Raw genomic sequence first — 24240 nt, 5'->3', positions numbered from 1 at the left:
TTGCTCTAAGTCTCTGTGTAGTACTCTTGAATGATAATGACAGAGCTGAGTGTCAGATTGTAGACAGGGCTGCATTTATCCATAAGCTCACTGAGGGCAGAGACTGATTCTGTATTCCAGCGCCTTCCATTATGTCTTCCATATGAGAAGTCAGCTTTTATTTAGCTTCAACACAGTCACCTCCATGATGCCAGTTGTGGGGTGATTTCAGACCTCATTTTTCTTGTTTCACTCTTCCTAGTGGAGAGTCTGGTCAAGATGTAGGTGGAAGGAAGAGAGTTTTACTCTCTCTCCCTTTCTTCTCTAACTCCTCTTCCTCCCCTACAACTTCTTGTCCTTCTTTTCTTCCAACTCCTCCTCCTCCTCCTCCTTTTCTTTCTTGTTTGTTTTCTCAGTTTTATGTATTTTCAAATATGAAGTTTATAGATTCTTGCTATATGATGTTTTGCCTGTATTTTTGTGTGGTTTTGATTTCTGTTTTTATGATTTAATTGTAAATGCTTAGGAAACTTTTCCTGGGGAATACAGGAAGGAGAACACATACAGTACTTATTTTCTTGGGAAGCTAAATATCTTTCTAAAGGATACACAGGAGACTAATGACATTTCCTTTCAGAGAGGGAAGCTAGGTGTCTGGGAGCCAGGGGCCAGTACTCTTTTATGTTGGGAATTTAGACTCTGTGATTACTATTCCCTGGATATCTTTGAAAGTAGAGATGGAGAAAACACTAAAAGCATGGGAAAAAGGAACCCAGATACCCAGTTAGGTAAGAATAAATGCTGAAGAGGACGACTAGACATTCACCAACAGTAACAGTACTAATGCCATTTTTTCTTTTTAATGAGAGAGAGAGAGCGCTTGATTGATTGGAAAGACCCAGTCCACTTAATGCCTGAAGCTTCCAGTCTTTTTCATTCTTTGTACATATGAGTTTGTGACTTACTTTTGAGTGTGTTAACCTTTTATTGTATAATTACTTTCAAGAAGCATATTTGTTGGAAATCGTGTACATTCCTTGAAAGGGACGTTTTCATTGAAAGGGACATTTTCTCATATGTATTTAAAAAGCCACGGTGGAGAGGCTTGTTTTCATTGAAAGGGACATTTTTCTCATATGTATTTAAAAAGCCATGGTGGAGAGGCTTGAAGGCACCTAGTGTTTGCTTAAGGAGTGAAGGCTCTGCTCTCTGGCCTGTGGCTCCTGGCTCAGCAGTGTGGCCTCCTTTCCCTGAGTCAGAACAGAACTAGGTCAGATTTCTAATAATAAGGGTTTGAGGGTAGAGTAAGGAGACACATGGCCAGGTAACCTTGGAAAATTACTCACCCTTACTTCACTTCAGTTTCTTCATCTATAAAGTAGGGAAGTTAACACCTGCTTTGTAGAGTTGGTTGATGAATCAGAAGTAATATGCAGAAACCGCCTAGCATGGAACCTGATACTTCATGGAGATGCTTAAAAATGGCATTAGTAGTGTTACCGTTGGTGAATGTCTGTTCATTTTAGGCCCCTTGGAGGAGTGAAAGATGTGAGATTCTTTTCATTGCAATGGAAGATAACTTTTTAGGGGAAGAAAGAGTAAGAATTATGCTATTATGTAACAAATCACCACAAACTTAGTGCTTGACACAACAAAGAAATGTTGTTTCTCGTGGTTCTATGGTTTGGCTGGGTGTTCTCTGCTTGTTTCCTTAGGATTTATTTGTGGTGGTGTTGTCTGATGATGACTAGAACAGCTAGATGGCCCCAGATGGCCTTGGGAACATGTCTGATAGTCACTGTTGGTTGGAGCTATTGGTTCTTCTCCATATGGCCCCTCTTGCTCTAGTTGCTAGACCAGCTTCCTATAACATGGCAGTCCCAGGGAACATTTAAGAGGGCCAGCTCTAGGGATTGCTGATGAGCTTCTGCCTCCTTCACAGGGTCAGCCCCAAGTCTCTGTGGGAGAGGACTTAGGCTTCACCTGGGTTGGAGAGGAGTAGCAAAGAATTTGTGGGCCATTTTTTTTTTATGTGCAATTACTATCTACTTGACATTTATTTATTTAGGCTAATTTTGGGCACAGAAAAAAAGGTTCTGTTGGTTTCTCCAGTTTGCCTATATCATTTATACCTTCTTTAGTCTAATATAAAAAGCTCATGAAGGAACTGGAGGAATTGTTTGGACCACAAATTGGAAGAAAATTAATAACTACTTTTATGTGTTTGAAGATCTTCCCTCTACATTCCTGTTTCATATTTTGTCAGGGAGGTGCTGCATCTCCCTGAAGATGGGTTTCCTATGGGTCTTCTTATGTTAAAATGAAAGGAATCAAATAATTTTAGGAGAGAAGAAATTGAAGTAAGAAATGCATGTGCAGAATTGTACTAGCCGCTTGCTATAGGTTACTGGATAGATTGTACAATACATCTAGTTAAAACTGTTTTGGAGTGCTGGGGGTCCGCTCAATGGTAGAGAGCTTGTCTAGTATGCACAAGGTTCTGGATTTGATCCCCAGCACTGGGGGAAAAAAAATCCACAGTTTTGGTACTTCTCCCTTATCATGCGTTTTGCATTGTCCAAACATGATTTTGGGATCTGAGTTTATAACAAAACACCAGACCCAAATGGTGCTTCTGTCAACCGAGAATACTGTGTCAGTAACTGATCAGAACTTGCACCTGTGTGCTTTTTTCCTTTCTTCTTTCTCTTCTTTTTGTGGGGAGGAGGCAGCAGGGGTTTCTTCTCCCCCCATTGAAAAGGTGCTGAGCAAGAAGTGTGATGTAAGTGCGGTGCCTTTTGCTTTGGTTAATTTAACCGAGCTGGCGATTTTGATCAGTGGTGTGTCTATGGAGCCTGTCCCATTTCTGGTACTTAGTTTTTTGGAAGATTCAGAGGAATGCCATAAGCTGCAGCACTTACAGTGATTCAGACACAGAGTAATGTTAGGTTTTTGGTGGGGAGCAAAATTAAGCTACAAATAAACAAAGCAGAAAATTGCTTTCTTGACTAGTACATTTACAAGCTGGGAGATTGTGAAAAATGTCAACCTACCAACTGTGTGGCTTGTTGGCTCTTTTCTTTGGGCTTCAATGTTCTTCCTGATAAAAATAATAATTATATTACTCCAATATGGTTGCCAAGTGTTCATGCTTTGCACTCCTCATGTGATTATAAATGGTTCTACAGCATGAATTGCTTTGTCCTTGATTTAATGTTTTACAACATTGAGTGTTATGTTATCTGTGCTAATTTGTTGTTCTCTTCTCTTACTTTTCAGAATGGACTGCTGAATTATGAAGTATTTCAGACCCAGTAGCAGAACATCACTCAGCCACTCACTCCTTTATCTCCTACTAGTTATTTAAATTGGACTTTTAATATCCTACCAGCTGCTCTTCAGACACACATGGTGCATTGTTACCATTCCCCGGATTGCATCTTTGAAACACAAGCTCTTAGTAACCTTCAGCAAACAAAGAGGCAACCTCCCGGGTCCGTCTACCGGGAGGGAGTCATCCTGACTGCCCTCTAGCTTTTGCTGGATCTGGATTTGAATTCCACCATGGAGCCTCGAATGGAGTCCTGCCTGGCTCAGGTGTTGCAAAAGGATGTGGGGAAACGACTGCAGGTTGGCCAGGAACTTATAGACTATTTCTCAGACAAACAGAAGTCTGCTGACCTTGAGCATGATCAGACCATGTTAGATAAGCTTGTGGATGGACTCGCTACCTCTTGGGTGAACTCTAGTAATTACAAGGTAAGCTGTGCTATAGATGGAAGGTACTCTTGAAGGTGGCTGGGCTGCCTTGGTGGATCAAAATTGGTCTCTAAAAAAATATCCTTTGTGAGCAATCAGCATGATTCCTGAACTTCGAATAAGATAGTCATGCAGGTTGTGGCTTTTGAAAACTGGATTCCAGAGCAAGTAGAGTTTTCTCTGATTTTTTTTTTTTTTTTTTTTTTGGTTGAAGATCAAAAAATTCTTGTCTAAGCTCTTTGAGAAAAGGCCAAGTGAAGAGATAAGGAGAGGCTTTTATGTGTACAAGCATTTGTAGTCTTGACATTAAAATGTATTTTGTGTTTTGCAGTGAATGAGTCATGAGACCTTGGTGAGTGGCTCTTCACGACTAACAGGTGTCTTCACTGATTTTTCTCTTGGGGATCAAGTTGAAAATAGGATGTGGAACATTTTACCTCTGGTCACTGTTTTGAAGTCTGCTGGGTACTTGGCCAGAAATAGAATGGGTTGTCAAGGACTCTTGATCCATGTGTAATGGCAGAGAAGACATCCTTCAGGTCTAAAGATTAAGGCTCTTCATGTGTCCTTGAGGATGGAGGTAGAGGTGGGCATCAAATGAGTTGTGAAGATTGATCATTATGCCAGTCAAAGAGCTATCATGAATGGAAACTAGACAAGACTTGAAGTGGGGAAGTGGTGTCCTCCCTCTGTCCCCTCTTCCACCTATCCCCTTACTCCACACATACTCTTTCAGTTTACAGAGGAGGTGGACTACTTGGAACCAGGCTCAGATGGAAGGAGGATCGAGAATTTGTGTGACTGCTAATAGATGCAATAGGCATTGTAAAAGGGATTTAGAGAAACCAAATCTTTAGTGCTTTTGTTAATTGACACAGTCTTATGAAATTGGTTTGGACTTATAAGCCAAGATTCCTTTATTTTCTCTATCGTACACTATTTCCCCAATACATTAGACCTCTTGTTTAAAAACAGAGAAGCTTTAGACCTGCTAACCTTCTACCTAGGGTCCTAATATTTCATTTAAAACTGAATATAAAATTTATCCTACCTGGTTTTGGAAGCTTAGCTAAATTTCATTGTTTTTTTTTTTTTTTTAATCCATTTGGCTGAAGTTAATGAGAGTTTTTTCTGACTCAGCACTGGTGCTGAATGGTAGGAGTGTTAAAAATGAGAGGTCAGAGACAGTCCAGTTGTTACATTTTTGAGGTCAGTGAAGTCACCTTCTCTCTCTGTTTGAATTACAGCTCCACTACTTTATTTGTGTGCATATTAAGATCCTTTTGGCTGAGAATAACTAAAAACCAACTCAGGAAACTTAAAATCACTATGAAGAAATTTAGTATTTCAGATAAGCCCAGCTCTTTCAGTAGTTGAGGCGATGTTTAGGGAAGCAGAGTACTTTAAGAGTGCCTTCTATATGGGAAGAAACCTTTCTCAGAAGCTTCCAGTCTAAAGTTCCATGTGGCTGTGGGAAGGAGGGAGGGTATTTGAATGTACAGACTCTTGTGAGGAAAGAGAAGGTTGATGATGGTATTGGGGTAATATGGATGCTTATTAATAGAGTCAGTTTCACTGTGGGTACCTTCTCCATGCTCAGTTCCCCATCTATAATATTGGACAAGTTATTATGAGCCTTAAATAGGGAGTGAATATAAAGTTACCACATGCCTGCCACGTGCACAACACTTGGGTGTTAGTGGTTGTGAACTCTCAGCCAATGGGCAGGATTGGTACACAGAACAAAATTATGGTGTGTGCAATATAATAAAACAAGAAGAACATAATGAAAAACCAAGGAGTGACACCCTGCCTAGAGGAATTTGGGATTTTGAGGATTGGGTACCTTTTCCAGAATATCATTGGCAGGGTCACAGAGAAATAAAAGATTAAGATTTGACTTGTTGAGAAGTAACTCTTAAGCAAAGACAGCTTGTTGTGAAGTCAAATCGGGAACGCAGGGTTTGCTACGAACTCTCTTGTAACCTTGGACAGTTCGGTGAACCTGCTTGTTTAGTACAGATGTTAGGTGAGATAATCTCTTAGGAGTCCTCAAGTTCTAATATGACTTACCACAGATGGTTTTGCAGTCAGGAGCATGTCCTGTGGTTCTTATGTCACACAGTGCTGAGTAGCCCTGGTCTCTAGGTTCTCCAGGTGTGGAGACAGCCTGTCGTGTTCCCAACCACAGCCAGGCCTGGAACGGTAGGTGCCTTCAAGTACTGGTTACGTGAGTGGACCCAGGAACCTACACTGCTCATCAAGTATTGCTGGTTGCTTTCTTGAAACTTTTTTCCTCTTAATTGTAGATCAGGATTTCTCACTCATTCTGAGGTACATTTTAAGCTTTGTTCAGCGTTTTTAAACAGTGTGAATAGAAGGAATTAGCTTTATATTAACAAAACTTTGAGGCTGTGCTTCTTGAATTCTTTTTTTTTAAATTAAGGACTAAAGAGAGAATAAGAGGAGAGAGGTGAAGTAATTTTGGCTTTCTAAAGCAATATACTCTATGTGTATTATTCCTTAACAGGGAAGGTAGTTGAATGCCAGCCCAGTGTCTTATTTGACAAAATATTTGGCTGTAGCATGAATAACTTTACATTTGAGTGTTTATTAACATGATAGACAAATTTGTGTGTGGTATTAATTATGATTTAATAGCTACCATTTATTCCTTGCTTATGCATTAGACATTTTATCTGGCTCATCTCATTTAGTCTGTATGACACCCCTGCAGGGCAGCTTGTAGTATTCTAATATCATACATGAGGTAACAGAGGCCCAGAAATAGGAAGTAATTTCTGCTAGTGATTATGGAATTGGGATTTAAATATAGGTCTCTCTGACTTCCTAGCCAGTCCTCTTTCATAAGAACAGGGGTCAGCAAACTTTTTCTCAAAGGCCAGATAGGTAAATATTTTAGGTCTTGTGGGCCATATAGTTTATTCTTGTAAATATTCAACCAGTTTGGGCCCTTTTATCATAAAAGCAGCAACAGAGAATATATAAATGGATGGATGTGGCAGTGCTCCAATGATTTATAGCCGCTTTGGTCCTGCACTAGAACATTGAGCACCTTGTACCTCTGCAGTATGCAGTTTTTCTTCAGTGGTGGGAATCATTAGTGATTCTTCTGGGAGAAGAGTAGTAAGGCCAATAATTTGCTTCTAATTTGGGAATGGTGGGAGCATTAGTTTAGAGTTTGTTTTTGGACCCCTTTATATATATTGCCTTTCTTAGCTTTCTCACTCAGTCTTCATTGGGAGTCATATTGAATTCTGTTAATGTACCACTGATAATCTAGTGAACTAGCCTTGGACTCTCTTGCAGTAGAAGTCATGTTGGGGGTTGAGGAATTGGTCATTCCTCACACATACATTCCTCACACTCATACTCCAGAATACCACCAGGGCCACACCACGGGAGTGCTATTACAGTGACCACGGGAACCTGGAAGGAGACAAGAGACTTTTCATTCATAAGGCTTTTTTTAGATTATGTGGAAATCAAAAATAAAAATACACTCCCACCCCCATAAATTTGAATATGGCTGTCCTTAATAATATGGGCTCCTCTTTTTGTTTTCCTTGATTTAAAACTTGAAGAAGGGGAAAGATAGTGAGATAGATTCCCGCACTGCCCTCTAGCCATCCTGTTTATCCCTCCTCCCTTTTCCTTTGGGTAAAAGGAATGAAAAGTTCAAGAGTAACCTGTTTTGGAGCTGCAGCCTGGGCTGTGGTACCTGGAGGGAATTGAGAGGCTGAGCAGCTTTCCCAGTCATCCTGACAACTTTATTATTGCCCGCAGCAGCGTTGTAACTTGCAGCCTTATACCCTCACCAGAGTGAGCATTCATTCCTTGATGACTCAGTGGGTACAGAGTTGCCTAGTGGGGGCCTCCAGTACTTTTGTGAATATAGTCCTACCTGTCTTCTCTGCAGTTCCCAAATCCCAAAAGCTCTGAAAGCCAATGTTTTTCATAACTCATTTGTCATTTGATCTGAAGTGAACTGATACAAAACTATTGATAGCCTTTATTTACCTACTTAAGGCACTGTTTTACTGCAAAAATATTAATATATTTGATTGTGGGTGCTGACCCTGATTCTGTTCAAGGGGTTATATACACTGATCTTTCCAACAGCCCCAAAATCTGTTATCATAATACTTTGGTCTCTAGAGTTTTTGATATGTGATTATGGACCTGCATTTAATACTATAAAATAATAATGATTTAATACTATAGAATAATAATGTCCTAGCCTGTGGCCAGGACACATTGACTGTGTACTACTTTAAATTACCAGATACAGTGGGTATTGTTATTTCCATTTTATAGATGAGAAGACCAGGCTCCAAGAAGTCAGGTAACTTGTTCAAGGTGATAGAACTAGTAATAAAGATTTCTGGGACTTGAACCAGGTCTTTAAGCAACACCTAAATTTAACCACTTTCATGTGCCAGATTCTGTACCAGGAGCTCAGTGTACAGTGGAGAAGATGAACACGTCTCTGCCCTGACATGAAACAGTCGGTGCTTAGGCTGTTTAGGGTTGTTGAATCTGATATGTGTGGACTTATTCCTATGCACGTTAGTTTCGAGGCCCATGCCATATTGCTTTCAATCTGAAATTTATGGGTTCTTGATTAATCTAGAGCTTCCACTGTCTCTGTCCTGAAGGATCTGTGGTTTGATTGGATGGATAACTAAGGCAGATGTGCACAACTACACAACGTAAAACAGGAAAGGATTCAGTGTTATTGCATGACAGTGTATGCTGCAGTCTGGCTGGGCACAATTAACGAGCCACTTGTCAAGCAGAAACAAACTTTATTTTTAGAACACTCAGGACTTACCACACAAGCTCTTCAGGAATTCCCTCAGAGCTCAACTGCCACCACTGGCTTCTGGTGAGCCTCTCAACCCTCCCCCCCACTCCTCTTGCTCTTGAGGCCGATTGGCTGGGTCGTGTGGGCGGAGCCAAAAAAGTCCCCCAGTGAGCAGCTCCGTGGTCTGAAAGGGCAGGGAAACTGCCCAATGAGCATCACTGCAGAGGAGCCAATCAGCTGGCAGCTGGAAGTTTGCTGGGGCCATGGTAAGCCAATCAACTGAAAGTTTGCTGGGGTTGCTGTGAGCCAATCAGCTGGAAGTTTGCTGGGGCCCCTTCGGCTGTGGCTCTCAACAAGTGTATATAATAAACCTCAGTGTGAAAATGAAAAAACTTAAGGCATGCTTAGTTAGAAAGGCCTTGACGGAAAGGTAGAGAAATGGGGCTATGAAGAACCCAAAGGAATAAGTGGCAAAGAATTCTAAGCAGCCTCTCTTCCTTTTCTGTTCCTTGTTCTGTGGGCAGTGCTATCTCTGTAGACTGTAGAGGGTTAGTCTCTTCTGAGCATCTTTACAGAGCATAGTATTGCCCCCGGATCAGTGCATTTATGGACAGAAGGGAAATGTGTTGACAGATAAGGGAGGTTCCTTTCATTTTCCTTGCCTATCTCCCAACCTTGGCTTTCATTGAGGCTTTCATTTCCCCTCTAGTGTCCTTGAGATGAAAGCCAGAAAAGATTATTGGATTCAGATTAGGTGACTTCTGTTTCCCTTCCTGGCAGTCTGCTCCCTGCTGCCGCCAAGTGACACATCCTTTCAAAAGCTGTCCACTCTTCCCAGGTTTTCCTTGCAGTGTTGTCATGTTGGCTGCTGGAGGTGAATTTCTCAGGTGTAATTTAAAAAGACACATGCTTCTATTGTAAATAGAAAAACTACAGAGAACAGCACTAAAGCAAGAGCAAAAACCTTGACAATTGGTTATTTCAAGAAAATTTATGTGAATTGTCAAGCAAAAATGGTGTCCCTGATATAATTAATGGCATTTCTTACTAAATATGTTTTTATATATATGCAAGGATAACAGACTATTGGAAATCAGATTTGAGTGGGAACAGACTGGATTACCATCCTGGCTCTGTCTTGAGCAAGTACCTTTTTCTCTAATGTATTTCCTCATCTGTAAAATGGGTCTTATGATAACCTTCTCCATAGTTATCTTGAGGATTCTCTAAGCCAGTGTATACAAGGTGCCAGCATTGTGCTCTGTAGGTAGCAAAAAGTCAGAAAAAGGAAGTCTTTGAAGACATTATGTAAATACTGGGGCCAGTGATAGTGAGATCCATAGAAAATTAACTTTTATGTGAGACTGAGGTTGCATGCTTCCCTGTAGCCCTGCCAGTGTGCCTTGCCGGGAACAGAGGCCTCAGATCTTCTGTAACGAGATATCAATCCTTGAGTTGTGCAGTGTTAATAATAAAGTCCCTGAGCAGAGCAGCAGCTGGCTGGGAATTCTATGAAGGGTGAGTTTAAAGCCTACTATTATAAATGAATCCATTGAGGACCACTGCTTTAGGAGGATTTCACTTGTTCTTTTTATTTTTAACATACATTTATATATTGCGTTGCTTCAGAAAACTAAAATTTAAATAAGGTTATAGATAATAGAAGAAATCATAAATTGAATGTCAAAACAAACAAAAAAGAAACAGCTGGGGTGAGAACATGGCGCCAACAATGAGGCTGATGAGTACAAGACAGCAAGTGTTTACTAATAGCTCACATTTATTAGGCACTCATTATGTTCCAGACACTGTGAAGTGCTTTCGGGCATTGCCTCCCTTAATCATGATATAGGTGCCATCTGAGAAGCCCTGTGATTACTCACATTCTTTAGCTGGGGAAACTGCCCAAGAGAAGTGGAGAAAAAGCTTGAGGTTATGACTAGAAGGGGTCATTGCCAGGATATTAATTTGAATAGTCTGACTTTAGAGACCTCCTTCGAAGCAATATACAATACTTTTCTTTATAATTTTGCAGCAATATTAATATTCCTATTGTATAGAGCATGAAGAAAAGGGTATAAGGACATTATGATTATGTCCTGAGTGAGAACCATCTCATTTTATGCTCCAACAAATAAAAAAAATTTAGGATTAAATGTATCTAAATAGTTCTATTTTTTTGGTCTCAGTAGAATCGTGACTATGTATACTATTTAAACTTTCTATTTTCGAATATATGAGACCCTGCAAGAAAATGTCAAAAAACTGTACAAGGGCTGGGGTTGTGGCTCAATGGAAGAGTGCTTGCCTAGCATGTGTGAGGCACTGGGTTCAATTCTCAGCAATGCATGTAAGTAAGTAAAATAAAATAAAATAAAATAGGTCCATCGACAACTAAAAAAAATATTAAAATAAAAACCAGAAAATGGTATGGGGATGGGCTGGGAATGTAACTCAGTGATAGAATGGTTGCCTGGCATGTGAAGACAAAAGGGCTGGGAATGTTGCCTCACATGTGCAAGGCCTTGGGTTCAATCCCTAGTACTACAGAGGAAGAAGAAGAAGGAAAAAAAACCCCAAACCAAACCAAACCCAAAACCCAACAGTACAAAGAATATTCACATTTCGCCCAGACCCCAACATTAGCTCTTTACAGTGTTTGTTTTTCATTCTATGTATATATTAGTGTTGTTTTAAATTGTTGTGAGAGTAAGTTGTAGACATAATGTTGCCTTGTTCCTAAATATTGATGTTACTTTCTAAAAACAAGGATATTTACATAGTCTTAGTATAGTTATCTAAATCAATAAATTCATAATTATTTTTATACATTACTTAAGGCAGCAGAATAATTTAGTGAACATAAAATGTGATGAAGTTTGGTTTGGTTTCCTAGCAGCCAAAGTACAAGTGGAGTGATGGCCAGCTGTAATTTTTCTTAACCATTATGAAGGAATCAGAAAAAGGCAACATTGCTTCCTGGATTGAACAGGATATTAAAGGACACTTTGCAAGAGGAGAAAAAAATAAATCACGGGAATGGATGGCACAGAGGAGAGCACTGAGATCTAAGTTTTCCAGTTGTAGTTAGAGGTCACAGGGGCAAGAAAACCTGGCAGACCCCCTAGTTATCCTTTTAATAGGTCAGATGGGGAAATGGAGTTCCGCTTAGGGGAATAAGCTGCAACTGCTTTCCATTTTTGAGATGGTCTCTGCTCTGTTTCTTAGGCTGGCTACAAACTTGGGATCCTCCTGCCTCAGCCTCCTGAGTAGTTGGCATTACAGGGGCACATTATTGCACCTGGCTTTTCTATAGCTGCTTTTTATGTGGAATTTTGGGTAAGGATTAAGTGGGGGGTAGGGGGCATAGTAGGAGGAACTACTAAAACCGGCCATTCACTGTGGGCCAAACAGATGGGGTTATAAATTCTTTGTGTAGGGTTTGATGACTCTCGGTTTCATCCTTCTTGGAGGCTTTATGAGTGAGATAGGCTTCAGGACTCTTCTGGTTAAGGAGAGATTGAGAAGCTAGGAAGGAGGCTGCTGCAGGTGTCCTTTTGCAGAGATGTGAGCAAGCTGGTCATATACCAGGGAGATTGAGCAAATTTCCCAGGTAGGGGAGCCCTGAGGGCCAATCAGGAGAGACTGCCCTGTGGCACTGTAGGAGGACCTTGGTATTAATAAGTGGAAGCCACTGAAGGACCCTCAGGGAGAGCCTGAGCCCAGGCCTGGTGCTGAATATTACCTGAGGGTAGGAATTGAGGGAAATAGGGTAAACTAGGATTAAGGGGAGTTTAGGGTGAAGCCAGTTTCAATAATGGCATCAAGGAGGAGGATGTGGTGGCTTTGGTTTAGTTCGGATATATGAAGGATATATATATGCTTCAGGATACAATTTATTGACAGTGGATAGCCTTGTAAAAAAAGAACAGCCAAGTTCTTTTCCTTATGATGCATTTGATTTCTTTTTGATGTAGAAAAGATATTTTAAGGAAAAGACATAAAAATACTTTTGAAGAACATTTAGAAGAATAACTTGGACATATTTTTATCTTTGACTTCTTGCTTTGGTGAGGGTCCTAAGTCTATGTACTTTGTGATTTATTCACATATCTTGGGAACAGCCTTTTCAAACACATTTCTTGAGGCTACTTCATTGAAGTATTTTTGCAAATGCTGATTTTAAAAATATAATTTTGTTTTTATTATAGTAAAAGTGATATGTTCCTGTTGTACGTATGAGAACAGACTCCAAAAGTTATGAAGTTGAATTTAAAAATCACAGTTTTTGGCCCTGAGTAACTATTCAAAGCTATAGAAAAAAGATGGAAAGAATAGCCATGTAAGACTCATCAGAATACACAAGATGTTTTGTCAGCTGCTTTTTAAGATTCAATATGTTATAGTCATCTTCCCAGTCAGTAAATCACAGAACTTATAATAATTTTAATGTAATATTCTCTTAATGTTTAATTGCCATTTTTCTAGCCATACTCGGTTGCTAACATCAAGGCTGTGACTTTTTTAAAAATATTTTTTTAGTTGTAGATGAACACAATATCTTTATTTTTATTTATTTATTTTTTAATGTGGTGCTGAGGATCGAACCCAGGGCCTCATGTGTGCGAGGCAAGCACTCTACCACTGAGCTACAACCCAGCCCTGTGACTGGTTTTTGCCAGGACATGACTGCACAAACTACCTTGTACGGATGTGTGTTTCTGCCCTCTTGTGCTGCTCTGCTCATCCCAAAAGTTGAATTGCTGGGTCAGAGCTTGCCAGGTTGCCCAGCATCAGGGGTGCCTGAAGCCTCTTTACCACTCCTGGGTATTACCATTTGTCTTGATATTTTTCCTTCTGATAGGCAACAGATATCTCTGTGTTGCTGAAAGCAACATTAGAGAATCTTCCTTCTTCTTTAACCTTTTGGATAAGAACAGTTTTTTTTTTTTTTTTTTTGGCAGTGCTGGGGATTGAACACAGGGCCTCCTCCTGCTGGGTCAGCACTCCCTCAGTGAGCCACAGCCTCAGCCCCAAGAGCAAATCTTAAGGAAAAATGAAGTAAATAATCTTACTTTTGTTAGTCCTATTTTCCCCTAAAATTATTGATGAAAAGAGGTTCTGTCTGGGGCATGTCCAACATTTAGCAGAGAAGGCAAGTAGTTTGGAGGAAGAAGTCCTGATGCTAGACCTCTAAACCTCTACAAGGTCCAGTTTGAAATGGATTAGAGAAGGTAGGTCCTTCTATTGTTATTTTATCCCATAATCTTTCTACCCCCTCCAAAATGAGAATAATATTTATTTATCTTTCAAGGAAATTGTGAGGAAATAACCATCTGCATCCATTTCTTTGGATTGTTCTTTTTCTCCCCCCCCCCCCAAAGACTTAACACCTTCTGTAACCTCGGTGTCAACTCATCTTAATGGGCTAAATGGTAGATACTAAATAATACTGAATAGGTAGTGATTTTGTTTTTGTTAGGCAGTGAAATGTGGTGTGTGATTTTATTTGATTCTCCATATGATTCTAGCCTAACCTAAGAAAATGTTTTTAAAAATGCAGCCTTGTAATGAACATGGCTGATAGTAACCTTTCTGATCACAGGAGGTAAGTCAAATGGATTTTGTGTTGAACAGAAACTCAGTTGAAACCACTTAGAGCTGAAAAGAGATGTTATGGGGACAGTCACTGGCCATGGTGGTGGTTGAAATCACTGTGGAGACAGCACTGGGGACTTGGGTGGTGGAGGACCAAGCTTTTGTTGCCTGGTGGGTTTGTTTTCTGACACAGTGTTACACTCATGTTCACTATGATGGTGTGGAGAAGCCAGTTTGAGTAGCTCACCCACCACAGGAAAGAGACTCTTCTTTCCCAGCTTAGAAATCCCACAAATCCCAAAACAAACCCTCAAACTCTTGACCCACTTATTGTGGCCATAGAGGCACAGCTGTGCCAGAAAATGGTGGCTTCCACTTGTGTCAAGGGATCAGTCATTCTAAGAGAAGGGAACTTGGTGGGCCAAGTGGCCCAGGTATGACCACTGGGGTAGTCGTGAGCCTCACGTTAGCTTCATACTTTATAATGTTTGGGAGGCCATGGGGGTCTAGTGACAACACTCAGATGTGAGCAGAGACCTGGGTCTGCCCCAGGGCTCTCTGCTTATTATTTGTGTGGATTCAAGCATGCCATTGAGCTTATGTTTCCTGTCTGTAGGAGGAGAGACTACTGCATACTTCAGGGTGGTCAGGAGTGAGGGACTAATGATGCTTGACAGTACATCTCTGCGTTTGTACTTCATTTCTTTTTTGTTTCTCTTCTGCTGATCTTTTTTTTGGGGGGGGTTACTGGGGACTGAACTCAGAGGCACTCAACCACTGAGCCACATCTCTAGCCCTATTTTGTATTTTATTTAGAGACAAGGTCTCAATGGTTTTGCGTAGTGCCTCGCTTTTGCTGAGGCTGGCTTTGAACTCGCAATCCTCCTGCCTCAGCCTCCTGTGCCACTGTGATCACAGGTGTGCGCCGCTGCACCTGACTCTGATGGTCTTTTATTATTTGGGTTTTTAGCTGGGTCATCAAATGAGACCTTGTCCATCTTTCCCAATCCCTTTAAAGCAAAGGACTTATCATAGTGATTATTTTACTACATTTTTGGATTCTAATTTCAAAATACCAGAATGTTTTGAGGTATAATGCCATTCTTTCAGAATATTAAAGATGCAAAATCTGAATCATGTACTTATTGATGTATATAAATTTATTTGATGTTATATCAACTGTGTACTTGCCATATGCCTGTCCTATTTAAAACTACTCCTGAGTATCTTCTTATAGCTAAGGAAGTGGGAATTAAAGCTAGGGAAATTGAGCTTCTTTATCATCACTTGCATTTTTCTAAGAGCCAGTTTGGGCTCATTATTGCTGTTATAAGTCCCAAATGCAGTAATTTTAAAATTAGGAGCAAAGGGGAGGTGTTAAGGAAATGGAATGGAGGATATGACAGGGGATTAGGGATTAGGAAAGGGAGAACTCCAGCCAGGCCTGATTTCTAGCCCTTCCCTGGCTCTGGGCCCCGTCCCGCCCCCTATTCTGAGGGATGGGATTCTCTGTGCTCCTCTCTCCTCTTCTGGTCCAGATCTCTTGTCGCCAGGTCTTTCCTCCCCTAAGATGATTTATTTTAGCCAGGATCAGTCGACTTGTCCAGTCATGCTATTTAGAAAAAAGGATATTCAGATCATGTGGGAGAAAGCCATTGCTCTCCACTGTAAGTGTTGCCTGGGGCCTGACCATGCTGCTGACCCAATCCTGGGAGGCCACCTGGGGCTGTCTGCATTTGGGACCTTGTTGCTTCAATGTGCAGCTCTTCCCATAAAATGAATGAGGAGGATTTTGACTCACAGGGCCCAAAAGCACAGGTGGATGTGGGCACGTCCACATATACACTGAGGATGGTTGTCAGGTGTCTTTTTTTTTTTTCTTTTTTTTTTTTTTTTTAATTTTTTGGGCTGGGGTTGTGGCTCAGTAGTAGAGCACTTGCCTAGCATGTGTGAGGCACTGGGTTTGATTTTCAGCACCACATACCAATAAATAAATAAAATTTAAAAATTCATTAACAACTAATAAAAATATTAAAAAAAATTTTTAATAGTTGTAGATGAACAGCATGCCTTTATTTGTTTAGGTTTTTATGCGGTGCTAAGGGTAAAACCCAGTGCATTATACATGCTAGGCAAGCGCTCTGCCACTGAGCTATAGCCCCTACCCCCTTTTCTTTCTTTTAATGTGTATTGAGCATAGTTTAATTCAGGAAAATCTTACTCTATGCATAGGGAAAAATCTGGTGTTGCATATGCCAGACTATTAATAGAATGTTTTTATAGGGGGAAGGGTGTGTTCTTTTAACTATTTTATTAAGCTTTTCATTTTGGAAATAGTTTTTAATAATATAACTGGCATTTAAATTTTTTTCTTTTTAAAGAACTTTAGGGCCTGGTCAGCTTTATTCCTGTTAGGTATGTGTTTATTTACTTTCTATTCAGGTCTGTTGTCTTTAACATAGGGAATAGGTTGAATGTGGCAGAATAGAAGTCACCTTTTTCCCCCATAGGTAACTCTGTGCTTCAGAGAAACCTTGAATGACTGGGGGTATAGCTCAGTGGTAGAGCACTTGCCTAGCGTGGGAGGCCCTGGATTTGACCCCCAGTACCATGGGAAAAAAATTGAGAGAAACCTTGAATGCCTTGGTGGAAAGATTTATTTTTATTTTCATTGAATGATATCTTGATTCCTTTCTTTAAGGAAAATTGATTTTTTTTTTTTTTTTGCCATCTCCAAAACTAGTTACATTCTGTTTAGGGCAAGGGGATGCAGCCCTGGAAATGGGGACACTGACAGTGGAAAGCTAAGGTACTTGGTCTCTGTGGAGTTGTATTCTAAATCTTACTTTGGCGATTGCTTGCTTTACCTTTAGACACTCTGAAATCCTGACCTACCTATAACCATTCTAGCTATTGTATTTTGTAACTAGCTGGCAAATGCTCCCAAGCTGCAGAGGTATTTAGAAAGCACTTTGTAATGTGAAGACTTCTGCTTCTCAATTCCTAGGTGGTACTGTTCTTTCTCCTCTTTTCTTTGAAAGTGGCTCCAGCTCTGTAAAATAGATAGTTTATAATGGAAAAGTTAAAAGCTTGGAATCTGGAGCCAGACTGTTCGGTTAGAATCCATACGTCTTCCTGTGCTCCTTCTCACACTAGCTGTGCAATGCTAGGTCAGTTATTTAATCTGATAATGCCTTAGTTTTTTTTTTTAAATATATTTTTTTAGTTACACATGAACACAATATCTTTATTTTGTTTATTTTTTATGTGGTGCTGAGGATTGAACCCAAGCCAGGATCCTAGCCCAACGCCTTAGTTTTTAATCTGTAAATGGGAGCTGTATCAACTTCATAGGTTATCATGAGGGTAAAAGTTCATGTCCAGAAAGTAGTTGACAGGCAATAAGAGCTACTTAACTAGCTTTGTGAGCGTTTTATAGCATTTAATATGATATTCTTCCTTCACGTCTTTGTGAGGGTCCGGCACTAACACTGCCTGCCTGTGGTTATATCATGGATGTAAATTGTCCTTAAACAATCCGTTAATTTGTACATTAATATGAATTAATATAAAATAAGATGAAAAGTAAAAGACAAAAACTTGAAAGGAAAAAAATCCCTAAACTTACAGTGGTAGGAAGAGAGACTATAGAGAAATAAACAGAGTGCAGCGCAGCCTCTTTTTTAGGAGACAGCAGTTGAGGGAGCATTGGTGTGTCTTTGCAGTATGGTAGTGGAGTTTACTGGGCCATGTCTCTTAGTGCATTCACATATGCACTAAAATGGATTGTGGGGCATATACACCACTATTTTTTTTTTTTGAAAGAAAACTATTTTGGAAACTAATAGTCATCTCTTTATGGGGCACATTAGAATCATTTGGGGGCACTTCCCTCGTTCCAAGAAGAACGAATGAAACCAAAACACTTGTTAGAGCTGTCTAAACTTCATGTAGTTAGTTGGTTCTCAACCAGGCTGGAGTGAGAGAGTTTTTAAGTCATTGTGTATACAGTAGTTTGACTAATTATATAAGAAGCCATGGAACACCTTCTAAGTTGTTCAGTGTTGGAGGGGATTACATAGAAATGATCATAAAATGGATTCCTTCTACTATAACAAAGTAACCCTAGACTGGGAATTTATAAATAATAGAAATGTATTTCTCACAGCTCTAGGGATCAGGAGTCCAAGATCAGGGTGCTACTGGCAGGTTCATTGTCTGATATAGGACTCGTCTCTGCTGGCAATATGATGCCTATTGCTGTGTCCTTTGGAGAGGATGAACTCTGTGTCCTTGCATGGTCAAAGTGCAAAATGGGCCTAATTAGTTCCCTCCAAACCTTTCATATAGCTACTGATCCCATTCAGGAGAGCCCCACCCTCATGACTTAATCACTTCTTGAAGTCCTACATATTATATGATTACATTTGGGTTTAAGTTCCAATGGGAATTTTAGGCAACACACTCAAATGTAGATGAGGAACAAATGAGGAACAAAAGCGGACACAAATGGGCAAGAAATGGGATACAAATTCTGGTTTTGATGGGCACTGTCTGGGCACCTGATGGGCACTATATGAAAAAGGGAAGACGGTTTTGCTTTCATAAAGCTAAAAGTGAATTAGAAATGTTTACTTTGCATATTTGGCCAAATAAATGGTGATGAGATTGTGGGAAAAGAGCTATCTGAACATCATAAGATAGTCATAGGGGCTGGGGATATAGTGCCGTTGGTAGAGTGCTTGCCTTGCATGCACAAGGCCCTGGGTTCAATCCCCAGCAACACACACACACACACACACACACACACACACACACACACTGAAAACCAAACCAAAACAAAACAAAACCCAAAACAAACAACAACAACAAAAAACCAGTCATGTATTTGACCTCCTGCTGAGTCAGGTTTTAAAAATATACATTGTTATTCAACTTAATACAGTTTTAGAGGTTGGATAAGCCAAGTCAACTAATAGTTTCTAAGGCACCTAGTCAGCATCTGACTAGAAATCTTCAGATTGTCAAAGCCTTGGTTCATGGCCGGCCTTCTTTCAGCCTCGGATTGACAGGTATATCTTTGCTCTGTAATCACATTGTATAGGGAGTAAGAAGAATAAAAACAAGTGTCAGATTCCCTGGTGGGTTAAATTTAAATTTTCAGTGAAATATTTAAAAAAAGTTCAGCAGATGCTTGGAAGAGTAACAACAGCCTCTTACTGGGCACTGACTTGGTGGGCACCGGTGAATAAGAAAAACATACTTGGAAGTATAAGGATTTTAGGTGGAACTATATTCTAACAGCCAGAAGAATTCTGAATTATTTTAGGACCAAGTTTAGGGAGAAAACATATCTTTATTTCTCACCTAAAAACAAAAAAGCCTCTTTATAGAGGGAGAAAAATGAATGTATTTGACAGTTCTGACTGAGATCTTTTGCTCTGCAGTCCCCTCTGTGAATGCTGGGCTGCCTGTGAAGAGTCTAAATTAGAAATTCAAGGTCAGCTGTATAAGATAGCCATTACCAAAGTGACACACAGGTAAATAAAATGAATCTTCCCTCCTCACGTTTTCGGTGTTAGGGATCAGGAGGGGGATCTGATTGCACGTTTATGATAGGAGAGAATGCTTTTTAACTGATTGAGGGCACGGCCTTTAATTCCTAAGTGGTTTGAAGAATTTATGGCTCATTGTTTGTTCATTCCAAAGTCCTAATGATATGGATGATATTTTTTCTCAGACAGGAATGTGACTTTTGGCAGTGACTCTGCATTACAATGCCATGAAAATAACCAAGTCCTTTAGGACCAAATTATGTGGCCTGTGTTGGGTGTCCATGAAAGAAATATGTGAATGATGATTTTTTTCCCTATTTATTTATTTATTTATTTTTTATTGGTTGTTCACAACATTACAAAGCTCTTGACATATCATATTTCATACATTAGATTGAAGTGGGTTATGAACTCCCAATTTTACCCCAAATGTAGATTGCAGAATCACGTGGGTTACACATCCACAATTTTACATAATGCCCTATTAGTAATTGTTGTATTCTGCTACCTTTCCTATCCCCTACTATCCCCCCTCCCCTTCCCTCACATCTTCTCTCTCTACCCCATCTACTGTAATTCATTTCTCTCCTTGTTTATTTTTCCATTCCCCTTACAACCTCTTATATGTAATTTTGTATAGCAATGAGGTTCTCCCTTCATTTCCATGCAATTTCCCTTTTTTCTCCCTTTCCCTCCCATTGAATGATGATTTAAAAAGCACTTGAAATAAGAAATAATGGCTTTCAAGTTGGGAAAATCTCAAACACTAGCATTAAGAGAATATAAGATATGTATGTAAGTATTTCCCTATCTTTATCCAGAGGATGGTGTACTCTGCAGCAAGTATAGTGTTTGTAGTGACAGAGGAAATGCTAGTGGACTAATGGAAAATGAATAAGTCAGGTTACATACAGCAAAATGTCAACTGTGTACCAATGTGTAGGAAAAATGGCCTGGAGCTGGGCATGGTGTCATATACCTGTGATCCCAGCTCCTTGGGATGCAGAGGCAGGAAGATTCCAAGTTCGGGGCCAGCCTGGGTATCTTAGCAAGATCCTGTTTCAAAATAAAAATAAACAGGGCTGGGGATATGTCAGAGCAGCCCTGGAATCAATCTTCAGTACCACAAAAAATAAGAAAGAAAGAAAAAGAAAGGAAAAAGAAAAAAGAAAGTTCAGAAAGAAATAAGAAAAAAGAAAGTTCAGAAAGAAATGTGAAATTGGTGAAAATGTCAATGGTATTAATCTCTAATGAAATTATAGATGATAGGTTTTCTGTCATCTACGTGTTCAATTTGCATATTTATTTATTTTATAAATGGAAATTAAATTTTTTTTCTTTTACAACTGTTTTCAAGAAATTATTGTTAGGATTTTTGCTACTGCCAATATGTTGACTGTGTTCTCTGAAATAAATGGAAGTGAATTTATTGCAAAAAGCAATTCCTTTGTCAGGTATGTGTCTGAAATTTAAAAAGATAGTCAATGGCTTATGGTGGATTCCTTAAGTTTTCTCTTGGATTCATGGTAACAATAACATTTAAAATTTGGGTGATACCAAGGAATATTCCAGTTAGGATTAAGGATCTACTAGGCATATTCAACTTCTTTGAATATTCAAATTTTTTCCCTAAAATTTTCATCTGGTTGCTCTAATAAGATAAATATCTGCAGAAAATCTTTTACTGCATTTAATACATGAACTGTTTTGCTAAGCTGTGCCAGCTAAATGAACAAACATTGGTATGAATTTAGCTTATTTAATGACTTCATTTACTATTTTTTAAATTTAGCTTTTTTATTTTTGGTACTAGGGATTGAACCCAGGGGTGCTCAACCACTGAGCCACATCTGCAGACTTTTTTATATTTTACTTAGAGACAGGGTCTTGCTGAGTTGCTGAGGACCTCACTAAGTTGCTGAGGCTGGCTTTGAACTCATAATCCTCCTGCCTCAGCCTCCTGAGCCACTGGGATTGCAGGCATGTGCCACTGCATCCCGTTTAAATTTAGCTTTTTTTTTTGTGTGTGTGTGTGTGTGTGTGTATGTGTGTGTGTGGTAACTGCTGTAGATTTTCTTTTTCTTGCTTCAGAATTTTGAGATAAAAGACTGTAAAATATTTCATTGCTAAATGTTCAGAGTTGATTAGTAATGCAGTCAGACTAAGCCAAATCTGTTTGGTTTGAATTTTTGCTTTCTAGTGGAAGGATTAATTCAAGAAGAAAATGCTTATTTATCTTCCTCAATGTGTAATGGCACATGTGGAATTGAAGCATGTCTTTGTGTATCACAAACTCCGTGGAATGGAGCACCTTTGACTTACAAGTGAATATATGAAATCCTCCTCTCCCCTTCAATTACAGAACAGCCTTAGTAAGAATTATAATTGCATTAGTGATTGCTGGGATGGGGGAGGAGAGTGGTTGCAAATGGTTAACAGGTTTCTTTTTGAGGTAATGAAGATATTCTGGAGTTTGATATAGTGGTGATGGCTACATAGACTATTCATATACTATGAATTACTGAATTGTGAATTTTAAAAGGACAAATTTTTAAATGATTAATAAATTTTTATGATTTATGAAGGATATCTCAATTTTTTGAAGAAGATGAGGGATTCTACATGTGAAGAAATCCTGTGCATGTAAGAAAGTAGGGCCCAGCTCCCATCAACCACTTCGGTTCTCTTGATAGTAACTTACAGAGATATCTGGTCCTGGGAGAATGCTGAATTTCCACAGGCGTTTGATAAGAGTGAATGTATTACATTTTCTAGAAGAACAGAGCCCATAAAATATACATAATTACAAGAAGGGATATATTAGATTGGCTTATACCACTTGCAGCTGAGTAGTCTTATAGTGGCCATCTACAGGCTGGAGAGGCAGGGGAAGTGGTAGCTGTTCAGTCCAAGAAGCTGGAAGCCTCAAAATAACATTACATATAAGAGGTTGTGAGGGGAATGGGAAAATAAACAAGGAGAGAAATGAATTACAGTAGATGGGGTAGAGAGAGAAGATGGGAGGGGAGGGGAGGGGGGATAGTAGGGGATAGGAAAGGTAGCAGAATACAACAATTACTAATAGGGCATTATGTAAAATTCTGGATGTGTAACCCATGTGATTCTGCAATCTGCATTTGGGGTAAAATTGGGAGTTCATAACCCACTTCAATCTAATGTAAGAAATATGATATGTCAAGAGCTTTGTAATGTTGTGAACAACCAATAAAAAAAAATAAAAAATAAAACTCACAGAAAAAAAAATAAAGGTACTAGAAAAATACAAAAAAAAAAAAAAATTACAGGGACCAGTGAGGCAACTTCAGTCTGAAGCTAAGGCTCACCAAGCCCTTGGAGAGAAGCAGGTCTAAGACTCTGTTCAAAAGCTGAAGAGTCTGGAGCCTGACATTTATGGAAATGCCCCCCTCAAAAATAAAAAAAAGGGGGGGGATCTGCTCAAGTAGAGGTAAATGTGCACATGTTCCTGTGACATTCTTCCTTACCCTTCTCTGTTCCACTTCACCCCCATGGTGCTACCCATGTTCAGGGCAGATCTTCCCCACTCTTGTTTGCTAACCCACAGACATACCCCAAATTGTGCTGTATCAATTTTCTAGGTATCTCTTGATCCAGTCAAGTTGACCACCAAGATTATACATCATAGTCAAAAAGCTATATGAGGGGCTAGGGCAGTAGCTCAGTGGTAGAGCACCTGCCTCACATATGTGAGGCGCTGGGTTTGATCCTCAGCATCACATAAAAATAAATAAATAAAGATATTGTGTCCATCTACAACTAATATATATATATATATATATATATATATAAAAGCTATATGATTAAATGATGAACCTCACATCTAAAATGTTGTTATAAAGTGACTATCTAAGGACATGGATAATATTGTATTTTTAAAGGTCTGTTTCAATAGTTTTCTTATGGGGAATGTATTATGAAGATTGAATTATTTCTTAAATTTTAAAATGAAACAAACATGTATTAGGCATTCAGTAACTAAGAGAAGAGAGAGTAAGTATTGGACTCAAAGAATGAAGTTTTTTTGTTTGAGTTTATGAGAAGCAATTGCTTTATTTTGATTTTGGAACAAAAAATTTAAAAAGCTTTAATATTTTTGTATTTCTAGTTATGTGCCAGATTTTGTAATAATTGTCTTTTAATATTTTATACATTTAATCATAACAAAAACTATATTTTAACCTCATTTTAAATTTGGGAAAACTAAAAACAAGCATTAATCTTGCTGTTCTCCCTAAGGAATTATATGAGTGAATGCCTTTATGAGAAATTCCCAGAAAACACTGAGGAAAATAACTTGTCCAATATATTGCCACCCAGAGATGCCCACACCATGAGGAAGAACGCCTTCCAAGAGTTTCTCTATGCAAATGTCATAGTAGTACCTACTGTTCTATAGGATATTGTTTTGTTTTACTGAATTAAATTAGCAGGATATTTTTTTGATAAAATGTGTTGTGTCTGTGGCCTGACAGTATTTCTTCT

At 39.2% G+C, this 24240-nt stretch overlaps 1 protein-coding gene across 1 annotated transcript in view; it reads left to right on the top strand.

Moving 5' to 3' along the window:
• Positions 1 to 24240, top strand: part of Clasp1 (cytoplasmic linker associated protein 1) — a 269130-nt gene that overhangs the window by 29000 nt on the left and 215890 nt on the right. Inside the window, exon 2 of the mRNA XM_040294156.2 lies at positions 3259 to 3738. Coding sequence (XP_040150090.1) covers positions 3544 to 3738 — 195 coding nt within the window. The 5' untranslated portion in view covers positions 3259 to 3543. The remainder of the gene's footprint in view (positions 1 to 3258; positions 3739 to 24240) is intronic.

The sequence above is a fragment of the Ictidomys tridecemlineatus genome, chromosome 7 (assembly GCF_052094955.1).
Source record: "Ictidomys tridecemlineatus isolate mIctTri1 chromosome 7, mIctTri1.hap1, whole genome shotgun sequence".
Taxonomy (NCBI): domain Eukaryota; kingdom Metazoa; phylum Chordata; class Mammalia; order Rodentia; family Sciuridae; genus Ictidomys; species Ictidomys tridecemlineatus.
The sequence above is the reverse complement of the archived record's forward strand: the minus strand, read 5'-3'. Positions and strand labels throughout refer to the sequence as shown.